The following is a 16,776-nucleotide window of genomic DNA, read 5'->3' on the forward strand; positions in this document are numbered from 1 at the left end:
CGACAGGGGAATAGACGCTATACGTTTTGTGTGATCTGTCTGTCCGTCCGTACGTCCCGTTTAGATCTCTTAAACTGGAAAAGATATTGATAATCCGACATTATGATATTTTAGACCATTCAAAGTTCTGATGCCACGGCTTTTTTTCTTTTCTGAAAACAAAAAAAAATTAATTTAAAAAATCAACTATGCAAGCAGTTTTTGTATCATAAAAATACACCATTTAAACAACTATTCACTATTATTGGTAAAAGGCGCGGAACGCTACCTAGCAAGGTAGATTACTTTTAAACATATTTTTAACACATTTATGCAAACGGTTTTAGATTTTTTGTCAAGAAAAAATGTTCCTTTTATTTTTAAAGAGACAAAATATATTTAGAATGCATATTAGTGTAAAACAACAATTAAAAAGTAATATTTTTTTTATATTATAGCATGAACTGCAGCGCGGTATCTACCGTAAAACACTGAACTATAGGAAGGGGAGAATTTTTTATATAATCTACCGTTTTTCCGGAATTTTTTTTAATAAATTAATTATTTTTTTGTGGCTTTGAATAAGAGATTGACCTTTTACAGAACAACTTAATCAATTACATAATCATTATATGACATTAGTTAGGCCAGGTTCACTTTCACCTATCCCTTAATCTGTTGGGCCGTTGGGGCACCACAACTTCTTTCTCCATTCTTCTCTGTCATTTGCCTTTGATAGAATTTCATTCTGATATTCCTTCGGAAAATATTGAAGCCTTCCTATTTACCTGCCTGAATAGATCACTTTGGGGGCCGATTTTGAGTTTGTGTTTCCATATAAACTGTCTTTGTAACATGGTTGTTGTTTTTTCGTATTTTTGGTTTTTTTTTCCATATAAATTATGACTGAGTCTGGTGTGAATGTACATTTTGGTTTTCTATAGTTATAATGTTTTGTTTGGTGTAATGCACAAATTGTAGGACAAACGTCCTTATGGATAATAAAGATTATTATTATAATTACTTAGTTGCCCATTGCAATACATTGTAGGTGATAGGGTGTAAGCTATTTCTTCCTCTATTTGAAAAAGTGTGATACAAATAGGAGAGATTAGACATTTTTAATCTGGAGCGCTAAAAAGTGCATGCAAATTATCATACACCTATTTAAAAACACAAATCTTATCAAAACTTCTTTTATTCTGTACACCGGATACACCAAGAAAATGTAAATCATATTATTTTCTCGTCTTTGATGAAAATCTCTATTTCAATGTCTTACGTGTTTAATGTTGGACTATATGTCAAAACCTCGGATAACTTCAGTGTTCAGTTCACTGTAAGCCAAGGTTATGTTCAGCTAAAGTCTATTGTTTTACTATTATTACTACTACTAAGTCTATATACCTGTAATGTGGCAGCTTCTGAGGGAGGCACCAGTCTAACGACACATTGACACCCAGTATCAAAGATCATCTGCCAAAAGTCCATGGTCTGTGAGGAGACAGGAATGGGAGTCACCAAGAAAGAGTTTCTGCAGTCGTTTGGCTAAAAATAAACACAATCGTAATGAATATTAACACCGCCAGAAGACCTACAAATAATCATTTTTACATTCCTCTTTTCAAGCTGCAAACTCTTCATCGGTTCCAAAAAAAAAGTGTGAAACCTGGGTGGATAGAAGAGGCTTGGTGGCTGAGCAGTAAAGCGCTTGACTTCGAATCCTTGTTAAAACTGGGATTTTTAATTTCGGGATCTTTGGGCGCCTCTGAGTCCACCCAGGTCTAATGGGTACCTGTAAAGGTAAAGGCGGTTGATCGTTGTGCTGACCACATGACACCCTCCTTTACCGTAGGGCACAAAAAAAGATAAGCTTTACATCATATGCCCTATAGATCGCAAGGTCAGAAAGGGGAACTTAACTAGTTGGGTGAACAAACTTCTCGAAAACGGCTCTAACGATTTTCCAAGAGATTGGACAGTTGATGTAGATCTTTAGTAAAAGAAATTTTAGAGACTTAGCCAAACCTGGAAAACCAGAAGACGTAGATAAAGATTGCTTAGTTTTTTAGCCAAAGTTAAATTATTTCTTTTTATGATTTGTAAAATTATAACGGTCAAACTAGAGTTTTCTCAATGTGGGCAAATACTTAGTAATCCTTTTCCCAAAGATATACATCATCTTTACATCAAATATCTAGGAAAAATGTTAGAGCCGTTTTTGAAATCTGTGTCCAGGTTCCACCTCAGGCTTTGCCCATGAATTCACAAGCTGAATAGACAAACTGAAATTTTATTTTTTAAAGACGATTTTCTACATTATGAAGCTGATGACCTTGTTTCGTAAGTGCGATTGTTTAACTCTTAAATTACTAATGAATGATAGATTTTAACAAAAATAGACACAATTTTACCCGACACCATTCCCCCACCAGCGAAACAAAATCCGGGTTAAGCGAATGTATAATTCTACTCAGTGTATATTAAATTCATACCAATTTATAACGTTATAGCTGGAATTTAAACAGTGGCGTATCAAACTTGGAGCGTAGAGTTTCATTGCACCCGGGCCCACGACCAATAATTGACCAAATGGACATTATAATGAAATAGAATAAGTTCGTGTTCTTTCATAAGTTGAATCACAACTACGAATATTTCTTGTGGATAAAAGTAAGCTCCCCCGCCCTCTTTCTTTTTTCGCCTCTAAAATTACGCGGGGTAACTCTAGTTCGTCCCACTTTGCAGAAATAACAAAGTGATCTTTCCATTACTTGGTGTCCAAACACTTGAACCATGAAGAGAATTATATATATAGGTGGCAGATTGTATCTGAGTGTACATTTCCAAGAGGACACATAGGACATACAGTATACAGTGTACACATGGTCCTAATGAAGTATAGGAAAGCGGCTCGGAACCTACAAAGTTATATGGTTGAACAACGGCATTGAATTTTCAAATGGCCCGAAGTTTGAGGACTGTGTTATTTTATTGCAAGTAGGATTGACGTTTTCCATATTGAATGACACCCCTAAATGACAATTTTCGTCTATATATTTCAGGAGATTTGTATGAGTTTTCTAAAGATTTTTATAATTTTCGGGTATTTCCAGGACTTTTTCGTATGTTTTGAAATTTCAGGAGATTTCCAGGAGCTCCTGGTAAATCGACAGGAGGATGCGGGAAATCTGTTATAAGTTATAAAATGGTTTTATTTAATAATTTTTACACCTAGAATTAGCGCGGGTCCTATGAAAGTGCGGGCACACTGCGAACGTATAGGTTGCAGTGGCCTAAGGCCGGCCCTGCAAAATAGCGGCGTATGCTACGCCGCCAGTCAGCTAATATTTATTACAGTAGAAAAATAATGATGCTTTTTAATCTTATTACGCACGTAATAAAAATAAGTAATGGTTTTTAATCTTATTACGCACGTGTGAGATTTATTTAGGAAAAGTAACTCCTAAATTGTCAGTAAAAAAAACTCATTGAATGCTAACATGTTAGATTTGTTTAAAATAATAATAATTATTATAATAATAAATAAGTAAACAATGTAATTGTACTCATATAGATGAAAATAACGCTTGCTTGTTTGTTTTTGTTGTTTTCTTTATGTGACTACTCTACTTTATATTAATTTATGTATAGACACTTTAATATACATGAATTAATATTATGATACAGCCTTTATACAAAATTCTTTAAAGTGAGAAATGTAGTTAGACTTTAACATAAAAATATCGATCAATCGGTTATTCTTAAATTAGGAAAAAATAAATTATCTGTGAAACTTAATGATACGACGACTCCTCAAATTATCAACGATCTTAACCATCAACAATTTTCTTCTGTAATGTGAAATCTGTAAAACATTTAGTCAAGGCTTTCTTTTTGTTGTTGTCTCTAGTCCGTTAGGACAATTTCTACAGGTGCCTACACTTGTTAGGGTCAATAAGTATTTAGAATAAACGAAAATTCAGCATATGGCTCGGAACCTACAAAGTTATATGGTTGACCAATGACATTGAATTTTCAAAATGCACGAAGTTTTGCACGAAGTTTGAGGACTGTGTTGTCTTATACTTCATTAGGACCATGTGTCCACTGTATGTCCTATGTGTCCCCTTGGAAATGTACACTCAGATACAAGTTGGGTAAATTCACACGTACAGGGTTGGGGGGGGGGAGGGGGAGCTGATCCCGGCCAAACGTCCTTTCTTTTCCTGAACCCCAACCGGCGGGTATCTCGCTACGCCACTGGGAATAAAGCAAAGCTTATATAGGTGTAATAAGTCGGTTCCAGAGGATGGGTGAAGTTAGCGTTTATTTTTAAAAATTCAAATATGATGTCAAGGTTAAAAATTACGTCCCCCCCCCCTTTTATAATCAAGAGCGATAAACAAATGAAGATAAAGTGAAAGATGGCCGCCAGGAGATAACTTCTCGGCGACATGATCATAAGTTTTCTAGTTGTTTTTATTTCTCAAAAGGTTTCCTACTACTTTTACCACACCTCAGCGTCACGTGGTATGTACAGGATAATAAGAATAATTATCATTATTATGTGCAGGATAATACTGACATCGTATTCATCGAATTGTTGGGTTTATTTTTCGCCCTTAAACGTTTCCTTAAAAAAAAAAAACAAGCAAAACATTTTTTTTTAAATGCTTTTAAAAAAAAAAAACAAAGCTCATCTAATGAGAAAGAACTCCGCCCTTACAACTTTATTGTGCAAGTTATTTCCCTTATTCGATATCAAATATAATAATTTATTTATATATATATATATATATATATATATAATTCTCTTCATGGCTCAAGAGTTTGGACACCAAGTAATGGAAAGATCACTCATTTATTTCTGCAAGTCGGACGAACTAGAGTTATCCTACGTAATTTTAGAGGTGAAAAAGAAAAGAGGGGGAGGAGAAGAAGTAGTATTCATCCGTCACTAAATAGCAGGGCCGGAATTAACCATTATGACCAAGAAGTCATGGAAAGAGAACAAGTAATGTACTCTGTATTCATCCGTCACTAAGCCGGACTTAACCACTGTTGGGCCCAACGCGAAACGGATTTCGGATAGCCCAGTTTGTGTATGGATACGGATAATAAGTGAAAATTAAGAGTTTTTATTAGAAAATATATTCGTCTTTGCATTTTATTCTTTTTTTTTTTTACGCACAGAATTACTACACGAGTCTTGCGTGTAGCGAAGTCATACAGTATATCATAAGAATTCTGTTTCCTACATAGATCACACTCAATAGCAAAAATTACCAAATGTTTCGATCTATCTTTGAGAATTGTTGACCACAAGTAATTCTTCATTAGTTTGATGTCGAGAAGCTTCTTACACTAGATTCCACAATTACAGGTATTGCATAATGCCGTGTTGTTGTTTTTTTTTTATTGCGCGTAGGAGTGGCGTTTTCATATTGAATGACAGCCCAAAATGACAATTTGTATGGGATTTCAAAAGATTTTAATAATTTCCGGATATTTCCAGGACTTTTTGTACATTTTGCAATTTCAGGAGATTTCCAGGAGCTTCTGGTAAATCAGGAGGCCGCGGTAAATCTGTTATAAGTTTTAAAATGGTTTAATTTAATAATTTATACACCTAGAACTAGCGCAGGGTCCTATGAAAGTGCGGGGCCCACTGCGAACGCATAGGTTGCAGTGGCCTAAGGCCGGCCCTGCAAAATAGCAGCGTATGGTACGCCGCTGGTCGACTAGTATTTATTAAAGTAGAAAAATAAGTAATGGTTTTTAATCTAGTTACGCAAGTGTGAGATTTATTTCGGAAAGGTAACTCCTAAATTGTTAGTTAAAAAACACATTGAATGCCAACGTGTTTAATTTGTTTAAAATAATAATGATTATTATAATATTAAATATGTAAACAATGCAGATATACTTTTAGAAATGAGAATAACGCTCGCTTGTTTGTTTTTCTCGTTTTCTTTATGTAATTAGTGTACGGTCGACTAGTTAACTATAATTTAATTGACTAATTGAGTATTTTTGTTTACTGATTCGTGTTGTATACGATACAATAAATAATTGTTTCAAGTAGCAACTTGATAGGAGAATGTGTGATGGAGAAATTGCGTTAACAATTACTGAAGGGGACTAAGCTCAACACGTTTAGGCAAATCTGTGAAAACTGAAGTATTAGTCTCCCTTGTTGGTAACAAACAATATAATTATTTTCCAGTATTTAACTGTCTAATTGGTTAATTTTTTTTTATTGATTCATGTCTTGTCTATGCCAATGAATAAATGTGCGAAGTTTCAACTTGATCAGAGAATAGGTTTAGGAGAAATAACGTGTTCACAATTTTTACCAGATAGATAGAGAGACAGAGTGAGTTGCTATAAGCTTTGTTAAAATAGCGCATATTGGTGCCAAAAACCGTCATCATTAATATGTGACCTTTCTGTGCTACAGAATGACACGGTATGCATAATTATCATCACTGATGTATTTTATGTCAATAAAGTGAGACACATATCGCCACCACAATATTTCCTATTTCTACATTTGACCAGATGGAAAATTATTGATGCAGCAGAAGTTAATAAAGTGCATTGCGCATGACACGTACAGAAAAAAAATTGCATTCGGAAATGACCTCTGGTCAATCAATATGGTCAACCGAATCTTTGTCATTGAAAAATTCAAGCCCATAGAACCTCAAATCCTAAACAGACTTGAAATAAATTTGTCTACGTAGGACATGTCATGTTGGATTTCTAGTTCAATTCATAGTTGTTGTAAATGTGAACTTTAAACAAGAAATAGTTAGAGAATACTTTTTAAAAAAAAAGCTTTTATGAAGTGTAATTGTATCAACCTCTTATAAGTCACTGGAGACATAAACATATTAAATAGATTAGAAATTAGATTAGAATTATTTTTTACAATTTTCTTTTTGCTTAGCTTTTAGCTTTCTCCATGCGCTATGAGCCTATCCCTTGTCTGGGCCAGTTGTGAAAGAGGGACGGAAGAAGGGTTATCCTTGGTGAAGGTTTACATGATCGTTTTTTTTTTAATGCATAAAAAAAAAAGTTCTCTCAAAGCTCAATAGGCCTAACTCAACTTATACCAACACATCTGTTAAATACGATTTCTTTCTCTTGTTCACGATAACCAACAAAATAATTAATTACCATTATTAATTAACTAATCGGTAATTTTATTTGTATTGATTCTTGGGTTGTCAGGTAAAAGAAATAATTGTGCGAAATTTCAGCTTAATCCGAGATTGTGTATAGAAGAAATAACGTGTACAAACATTCGACCATACAGGTAGAGTGAGTTGATAGAAGCTTTGTAAGTAAAAATAACAAAAGCCTATTCGAGTAGAGAGACATTTATTTCACAAAGTCTAATCAGTTTACTAAATAAACAAGTAAAATTTTGAAAAGAATATTGAGTGACATTGCATCAGGTATTTTGAATCTCATGTCATTAATTTTCAATACATCTAGAATCTATTCTAGACGAACGATAATAAATGTGTGTGATTCGAAATATTTTTAATAATTGTTTGGCATAGAACATTATTTATGCTTATAGCATGCTCAGTGCGCAATGGTTCAATCATTTTTAGAGACCAGTTAGGGGTGGGGAGGGTGTCTGGGAGAAGTGTTTCCGTGCTGCTTTTTAAAAAGAAATGTGTACAAATTCGAAATCCAGCCTTCACGATGAAAGGCCGAGGTGTTTGCAACAAAGTTTTTTGAAGTTCCAAAGAAAATAGAAGGTTTTATAGTCTAGTAAGTTTTTAGAGAAATTCCTTATTCTCTACATAAGGTTTATTTCACCTTAGCTAAGTCAATTTTCTATATAAAACAAAATCAATTAATTACGACTAATTGGTTAATTTTTTAGACTGATTCATGTGTTGTCATCGACAATGAATAATTGTGCAAAGGTTCAACCTGATCCGAGAATTGACAATGGGAGAAATAACGTGTAAAAGATTTCACCCAGAAAGACAGGCGGAGTCTTTTCGTGATGTTGCAAATGATGTTTCAAATGATGTTTTCAAATGATATTCCAAAAGATGTTCCAAATGATGTTCCAAATGATGTTGTTCTATGAAGTGTTCATGTGTAGTGAGCAGTCATAGTTTAAAACAGTTATTCCCAAAGTGGTCTACGAAGACTTCCAAGGGGTCTATGAAAGTGAAAAAATTAATTGGGGGTCTATTAAATGTCCACCGCGGTCTACGATAATAGATATTTATTAAGCCTAGCGAGTCGTGACCTAATTTTTATATTCATACACTAATATATGATTTGTACGTCAGTTAATCCGTTAAATATTTATCCTGCAACTCAACAAGAAAATTGTTGTATTTAATGTCAATACTTATTTAAAGAGCTTAATTTTGTCTACATGGAACTGATGTTTAACAAAAAGAAATGTACAGCGTAGATTATTTAAAATTGAGATTCGTTCCTTCCTTCTCAAACAAGCTGTTACCTAACTGCCCTTTAATGATGATATGAAACCAATTACGCTGGAGGATCATTTGAGACAATGCCACCCTGACAAAATAGATACAGATTTGAAAAACTTTCGAACACTCAAAGATAAAGTTCATAAAAGTGTTACGTATTTCTGATTTTCTGGCTAAATGTACTAGGCACACAAATAAAAGAAACACTGCAAAGAACTTGACGACTCAACTTTCAGCTTTAAATAACTTTATTGAATTATAACTATAACAATTCGTCACTGTAACATGTAGCGTATACGTCTTACATCGACTGTATCGACTGTAACGGCTCAAGTCCACTCTCTTCTACTGTCTCGCACAGTAGAGAACAGTATCGACGACTGTACTGACTCTTTTCACATGAACTCTCTGGTTTATAAAGAGTCCCTAATCGCTTGTCTATTGTTGCAAAAACACTGCTAGTACCCTCTGGAACAACATGGGAGGAAACATCACATCCTGTTGTTGTTTATACATGTCGATTCCAGAGGATGCCTGCTGCAGTGTCATCTCGCCGAGGTCACACGTAGTGACCTCTAACTGTCACTGTTCATTTGTCACAATGCCCCCCTTCGTAAATCTGTTCGTCCTCTGGAACAACACGTGAGGCACGTCCCATCCTGTCTTTGTTTACATGCATAGATTCCAGATAACACTCGGTGCTGTGTCATCTCGCCGGGGTCACACATAGTGACCTCTACCTGTCACTGTTCATTCGTAACAATAGACCAACAAAATCTCTATTCGACATCCTATAGAGAAGATGGTGGTTTGTGAGCGTCTTACAAAATCTCTTTACTTACAGCAAAATACAGAAAACACTCTAGATAAAACATTGATTTTACCAGCCGTTGTAGGTTTAAAAACTGTTTTACATAAACCTACATCTGATGATATTAAAAGAACTTCATTATGCAACAATACATCAGTGGCATGATTTATACAATTAAAAGCTTCTTATGTAATTCTTTGCAAACGACATATACCCGGTTTACAGTTTGGGATCAGCAGCGTCATAGGTTCTGTTCTGACAGGGTGTAGCGCTGTGTGCTGACAGGGTGTAGCGCTGTGTGCTGACAGGGTGTAGCGCTGTGTGCTGACAGGGTGTAGCGCTGTGTTCTGACAGGGTGTAGCGCTGTGTGCTGACAGGGTGTAGTGCTGTGTGCTGACAGGGTGTAGCGCTGTGTGCTGACAGGGTGTAGCGCTGTGTGCTGACAGGGTGTAGCGCTGTGTGCTGACAGGGTGTAGCGCTATGTTCTGACAGGGTGTAGCGCTGTGTGCTGACAGGGTGTAGCGCTGTGTTCTGACAGGGTGTAGCGCTGTGTGCTGACAGGGTGTAGTGCTGTGTGCTGACAGGGTGTAGCGCTGTGTGCTGACAGGGTGTAGCGCTGTGTGCTGACAGGGTGTAGCGCTGTGTGCTGACAGGGTGTAGCGCTGTGTGCTGACAGGGTGTAGCGCTGTGTGCTGCAAACTGCCTAAGGGCTGCAGGCACCTTTTTTTTCTTCAGGTTGTAATCACAAAACCTTTCCCATGTTTGAGTATAGTTGCAAGGCAGCAAAGTGTTGAATTCAGTTTTCCTTCTGCTAGGCGGGTAGCAAGCCAAGGGCTAATGAGCCATTTCTGCTCGAAGCTTACTTATTTAGGTGTCAGTTACTCGCCTTATCCCCTTCTGTTAGTGAAAACAGTTCCTCTGACCCAATATTTGAGCCACACATGAAAGGTCAAGAAATACATGAGAAACTGCTCTTTGCGAAAACTTTTACGATGATATTTAAGACAATTTATTAATTAATTAATATTTAATTTTTGAAGGACTACATCATAGAACAACAAATTCCTATATGGGGGGGTCTACCGAAAACCAGAAAACATGGCAAGGGGTCTACGAGTCAAAAAAGTTTGGGAACCACTGGTTTAAAACAAGATCTTGCAGCTTTTTAAAAAGTCGCGTTTCCAACAACTTTGCACAACTATATCAAGCAAAGTGTTCTTTTTGCACACTTTTCGAGAGGGCGCAGCTGTTTGCAAGCATGATCTCTATTTTCTAAATTCAATATTTAAAGAATTTTATTTTTATAGAATTTAAGATTGTAGAAAGGATCATGCTCTTGCTGACAAAATGTTAATTCAAAATGTTAATTTAAAATTTCAAGCATGTCTTTTTAATATCATTCAATGGAAACTTGGCACACCAAAAACTTTTTTTAATGCTATTGTAAGCAGCAAAATGTCTGTTTAATAACATCCGATGAAAACTTGGCACACCTCATACTTGTTTTCTAATGTTATTGTAGGCAACAAAATTTAGAGTCAATATAAGAATCATGTTGATCTTTTAAAAAAGGATAGGGCGACGGCATGTTATTATAATTTTAAATACTTCTCTAATGATCCAAATGAGTTAATTTCTATGTAATAATATGCTCTCTTGCACAATATGTTGTAGGACGTTGCTATGCTTTGTATTTGAAGATATTTTAAATTAGCTTTAATCCATCTACGAATTGTTTTAATTAGTGAGGCTTAGAATTCTAATTATTTACTCTAGACGTACACATTCGTCATCCCATACACACACACACACAAACATCCAGGACATGTATGCATGGCTATATAATGATACACGCGATTTAATGAAGCTACACATTTACCAGCAGAAAAATCGTTGTGGAATGGGTAAAGAACCCCATACAAACGCGACGTTGAAGCAGTCGCTAGTTTCTCTGTTTAAACTTAGGCATTGTTCATAAAGCATAAATAGGAAGAAATGGACACAGACAAAAAAAACGGAAATGTTTGCTGTTTACCGAAGAATCTCTAAATAAATACATGGGAACAAAAGAGTTTTCATGTCTGTTTGTCTTTGCTATCGGTGTCTTGTATTTCTTTTGTGATGCTAAAATTAAAACATCCTGACCCAAAAAGTTTTTTTTATATGACATTAATAACAGTTGTCTTTTCTTGGGAATTATATTCCTGAGACAGCTAGTACAAATAGCTGTATTCATTGTAAGATAGACATACAATTCAGACATCCTACATTTGTATTTTTACAATTACACATACTAGATACAAATAACAATTTAAGAATAAACAAAAATTATACATTTAAAAAAATCCAAAGCTTATATTACTCTTAGTTTCCGGATAAGACAGATGGAGATTTCTTACAAAGGCCGCAGGACCCACATTTAAGACCAAATGAGAATCAAATTGAGTGGCGAGGACTGGCGACACGAGAACTTGAACTGAACAATGGCAGACAACGATAACAGATAGACAAAATTTCCTTCATCGCTTGTCAAAATGAACTATCTCATTCATTTTGTGTTTGTGTGTGTGTGTGTGTGTGTGTGTGAGAGAGAGAGAGAGAGAGAGAGAGAGAGAGAGAGAGAGAGAAAGAAATTGATTTTAAGGACATCGCCAAAATTCCAGGATACATTTAAGTCTTCGCTGAGATGTTTTAAGGACTAACACAATGATCAATTCTTTTAATTGAGGGACTCTGGGAAGGCGCGTCGAGATTTCTCGTGCTGTAGGACGTCTTCAAGAGTAGTCTTTTCTTTGTTTGTTTATTACTTCTTAAAACTCTGATTTAGTCATTTCAATTAGGACTTACATTCAGCCTGCTGCCTAAGACGTTAATGACAAAATAATAAAATAAAATGACCATCATTTCTTTATTTGCAGTATTCAAAGCCCTTATAAAATACAAATGTGAGAACCTCTAAGAAATGGCTAGAATGTTGGGGGGGGGGAGGGTTGTTAATTCTTATTTACCAATGAAATCAGAAAATAAACACAGCAAATAAACAAGACTAAGTAAACGAGACCGCTCTTATCGTCAGGTTCCACACAAGAAAGAAATCGATGGACTGCACACACACACACAAATATCTTCTGCCGTGGGCTTTCCCGCTAATGAAATTTTAATTCTCAAATAGTGAGGTCTGATTAACTGCAGATTTTAAAAGCGACATTGACATTTTCTACAAGAAAAAACTTCATGCAGAAGAAAAAAGAGATATTTGGATTGAAGGATGTAGAAAGAAAGAGTTGCAGAACGGCAAATCAAATGGATCAATGTGGTAGAAAACTAGACCTCTAGATGTTTGTACAGGGGAGGTAACCTATTGTGGCCAATACTGTTGGTTGTCTTTCATAGCATCTTTTCATTGAGTGGGAAAGTTATTCTAACTTTGGAAAGACATTTTATTATTTCAGGATGTTTCTCTTCAATAGGTGAAATCGAGCAAATGATAGTTCCGCCATCTTTAGCGGTTAGAACTTTCGCCCACCAGTGGAACCATTTGGCGTTAGTCCGTTATGTAGTACGCGGAGTACTTACAACAAAAAACAACAAAAAAACAACAACAAAACAATAGACATCAACGGACTTAATAACGTCACTAGAATTGTGAGATAAAAACAGTAGCTCGAGATAAGCTGCTTTACAGCACTGGTCAATCTCAGGTCAGAATCGGCCAGGTATGACACAGGGGTGGTCTGGAAAGGCCAGTAACTCTACTCTTTTGAAAGCCAGATAATATTGTAAGCGAAATATGAAACAAAAATGAACGAGCAATAGCAAAAAGAATACTTTTTAAAAACAAAAGTTTATTTTAGGGAAAGAACCGCTAGTTGCTGCCATTTATCTGAAAATTACAGGGTTTAGCTCCCTTTCTGCTGTACAAAACAAAAGTAATGAATTAGTACTAAATGATTAACTAATTGGTCATCGACTATGAATAATTATTCAAAATTTCAACTTGATCCGAGCAAAGGAAATAAGAAGAAAAAAACGTGTAAAAACGTAAGTAGCATTTATTTCCCTTATTTCAATATCAAACATAATATTTAATCACCAACAATTAATTCACTAATTGGATATTTGTATTGATTCATGTCTATTCAGGTCCAATGAAATTTGAAAAGATTTAACTTGATCCGAGGATGGAAAATGAAAGAAGAAACATGTTCAAAATTATTACCAGCCAGACAAAGTGAGTTGATATAAGCTTTGTAATCATATATAATGGTCACATACATAATGTAAAAGTGAATAGGACAATGTGTCTTGTTTTATAATATTCTAAAAAAATGTGTACCTCAGAAGAAACTCAAACATCTTTTAAAATTCAACAGTTGTTTTATTACATGTTATATTAGGCCAATAATAGATCTGATATAGAAAATAATAGATCTAGCAATAGTACGAAATTGACCAAGGTATTATCAGAAGTAGAACTATATATTCATCTATTTCTTTAATATAAGCTCTGTTGACTTCCTATTTCGTTTAGTTTGTTGATCTAAATGAAATCTTCGCATTGGGAATCAAATGTGTATCTAAATAAAAACCAATTAACAAAAAAAAAATAAAAAATTCACGATTCAAACCTTTTTTTGGAAGAGTCTAAAATGACCTCTACTACTCACCAAGACTCCGCCTATGCCCAGAAATACTTCATGTTCTTGAAGAGACACAGAATGTCGCAACCTGATTGGGTACTCGTCCATTTGTTTTTTGATTGTTTGGTGGCACATCTGGAAATAAAACAGCCAGAGCATTGAATCAAACACATAACTCCCACTACATCATATAGAAAGAAAAGAAACACAAAGGCATCAAAATGAGGAACATTACAGCCACAATTCAATCATTTGAGATCACAGGAACATTACAGCGGCATGTTAATCATTTAAGATCACAGGAACATTACAGCGGCATGTTAATCATTTAAGATCACAGGAACATTACAGCGGCATGTTAATCATTTAAGATCACAGGAACATTACAGCGGCATGTTAATCATTTGCGAACACGGGAACATTACAGCGGCATGTTAATCATTTAAGATCACAGGAACATTACAGCGGCATGTTAATCATTTGCGAACACGGGAACATTACAGCGACATGTCAATCATTTGAGATCACAGGAACATTACAGCGGCATGTTAATCATTTGAGAACACGGGAACATTACAGCGACATGTCAATCATTTGAGATCACAGGAACATTACAGCGACATGTTAATCATTTGAGAACACAGGAACATTACAGCGACATGTTAATCATTTGAGATCACAGGAACATTACAGCGACATGTTAATCATTTGAGATCACAGGAACATTACAGCGGCATGTTAATCATTTAAGATCACAGGAACATTACAGCGGCATGTTAATCATTTGAGAACACAGGAACATTACAGCGACATGTCAATCATTTGCGAACACGGGAACATTACAGCGGCATGTCAATCATTTGAGAACACAGGAACATTACAGCCACATTTCAATCATTTGAGAACACAGGAACATTACAGCGACATGTTAATCATTTGAGAACACAGAAACATTACAGCCACATTTAAATCATTTGAGAACATAGGTACATTACAGCCACATTTAAATCATTTGAGAACATAGGAACATTACAGCCACATTTAAATCATTTGAGAACATAGGAACATTACAGCGACATGTCAATCATTTCAGAACACAGGAACATTAAGCAACATGTCAATCATTTGAGAACACAGGAACATTACAGCCACATTTCAATCATTTGAGAACACAGGAACATTACAGCGGCATGTCAATCATTTGAGAACACAGGAACATTACAGCGACATGTCAATCATTTCAGAACACAGGAACATTACAGCGGCATGTCAATCATTTGAGAACACGGGAACATTACAGTGACATGTTAATCATTTGAGAACACAGGAACATTACAGCCACATTTCAATCATTTGAGAACACAGGAACATTACAGAAGTTTTAAGCACTCTTTTAATTTGAAATAGGTCGAGCAAAACCAGTTTTTTCCCAAAGTGGGGTACGCGTACACCTAGTGGTACGAGAAGAGTTTGCAGATTTTTTTTATGCTTTTCGTTCATTACTATTTTGTGTATGTGTGCCTACCAAAATAAATTTAAATACATACTGTTACAAATGACAGTGATAGGTAGAGGTCAACGTATGACCCCGGCGAGATAACACAGCAGCGGTTGTTCCCTGGAGTGTATATGTTTCAACAAAGACAGGATGTGACGTGTCCTTACGTGTTATTCCAGAAGGTACTAGCAATGTCCAGTGACAGATAGAGGTCACAACTTGTGACCCCGGCAAGATGACACTGCAGCCGATGTTTTCTGGAATCTACATGTATAAACAAAGACAGGATGTGACGTTTCCTCACGTGTTATTCCAGGGGATACTAGCCGTGTTTGTGCAACTTTGGACAAGCGATTAGGGACTCTATATAAGCCAGAGAGTTAATGTTAAAGTCAGTCGTATGGAGTCGTGATTGAGTCGTCGGTACTGTTGTCTGCTGTGCGAGACAGTAGAAGAGAGATGTGTACGACTCGATGTAAGTTAACTAGGGTAGAGTTAACTGGAGTGGACTACTGTCGTTAAAGTCTATACAGTGAATTACAGTGGACTTGAGCCGTTACAGTCGATACAGTCGATGTAAGACGTGTGCGGCTCTGATGTGGTAGACTTGAGTACGACTTGGTTCAGCTTTGGGAGACCTGGAGCGACACTGGGAAGTGTGTCGTTGGTCTGTTCTGTGGAATACGGCTCGATGCAAGTTGAGAAGAGATGAATAGCAACGAAGTGAAGAGATGAATTGCAACGAAGTATAGCTAACTGTAAACTGACAGATATTGTACAGTCTTCTACACTACATGTTAAAGTAATAAATTGTTAGAGTTAATAGTCATTAAAGCTATATGAAACTGAAAGTTTAGTCGTCAAGTTCTTTGCAGTGTTTTTATTTGTGTGCTTACTAGTACATTTAGCCAGAAGATTCAGAAATACGTAACAATACATATATTTAGATCAGAGATGCCCAACCTAATTTAACCTGCGGGCCATTTTAACTTTCGACACGCGTATCGCGGGCCACATCAACAAAAAGGTAAAAAAAACAAAAATGAAATCAAAATTCACCTGAAACGATTTAAAACTATTGGATCTAGTACTTACATTAATTTAATGGGATATTTAAAGTATATTATTTTGTATGCATCTAAAAATGGCTTCATTTCTCTACTTAAAACGTGAGCAACATTTTAGTTAACTTTATCACCAATTTATTTTCTTGTCTCTTTTTGGTAAATATTCTCATCGACCCTGCAATCTTAAGACGTAGTTTAATCAATCTTTTATACGCAGCTCAAACCAAGAAGGCCTTCATATTTGTTTTATAATGCCGCTCTATATGTTGTTGTTTCTGAAACAGTCAGACTTTCTTTACAA

The 16,776-nt window shown here is 35.7% G+C and overlaps 1 protein-coding gene across 1 annotated transcript in view; it reads right to left on the reverse strand.

Annotated features, from left to right (window-relative positions):
• Nucleotides 1–16,776, reverse strand: part of LOC106069885 (receptor-type tyrosine-protein phosphatase T-like) — a 112,492-nt gene that overhangs the window by 11,339 nt on the left and 84,377 nt on the right. Inside the window, exons 13-14 of the mRNA XM_056027700.1 lie at nucleotides 13,938–14,045; nucleotides 1,387–1,527 (exon numbers count right to left, since the gene is read on the reverse strand). Coding sequence (XP_055883675.1) covers nucleotides 1,387–1,527; nucleotides 13,938–14,045 — 249 coding nt within the window. The remainder of the gene's footprint in view (nucleotides 1–1,386; nucleotides 1,528–13,937; nucleotides 14,046–16,776) is intronic.

The sequence above is a fragment of the Biomphalaria glabrata genome, chromosome 4, assembly GCF_947242115.1.
Source record: "Biomphalaria glabrata chromosome 4, xgBioGlab47.1, whole genome shotgun sequence".
NCBI classification, from domain to species: Eukaryota; Metazoa; Mollusca; class Gastropoda; family Planorbidae; genus Biomphalaria; species Biomphalaria glabrata.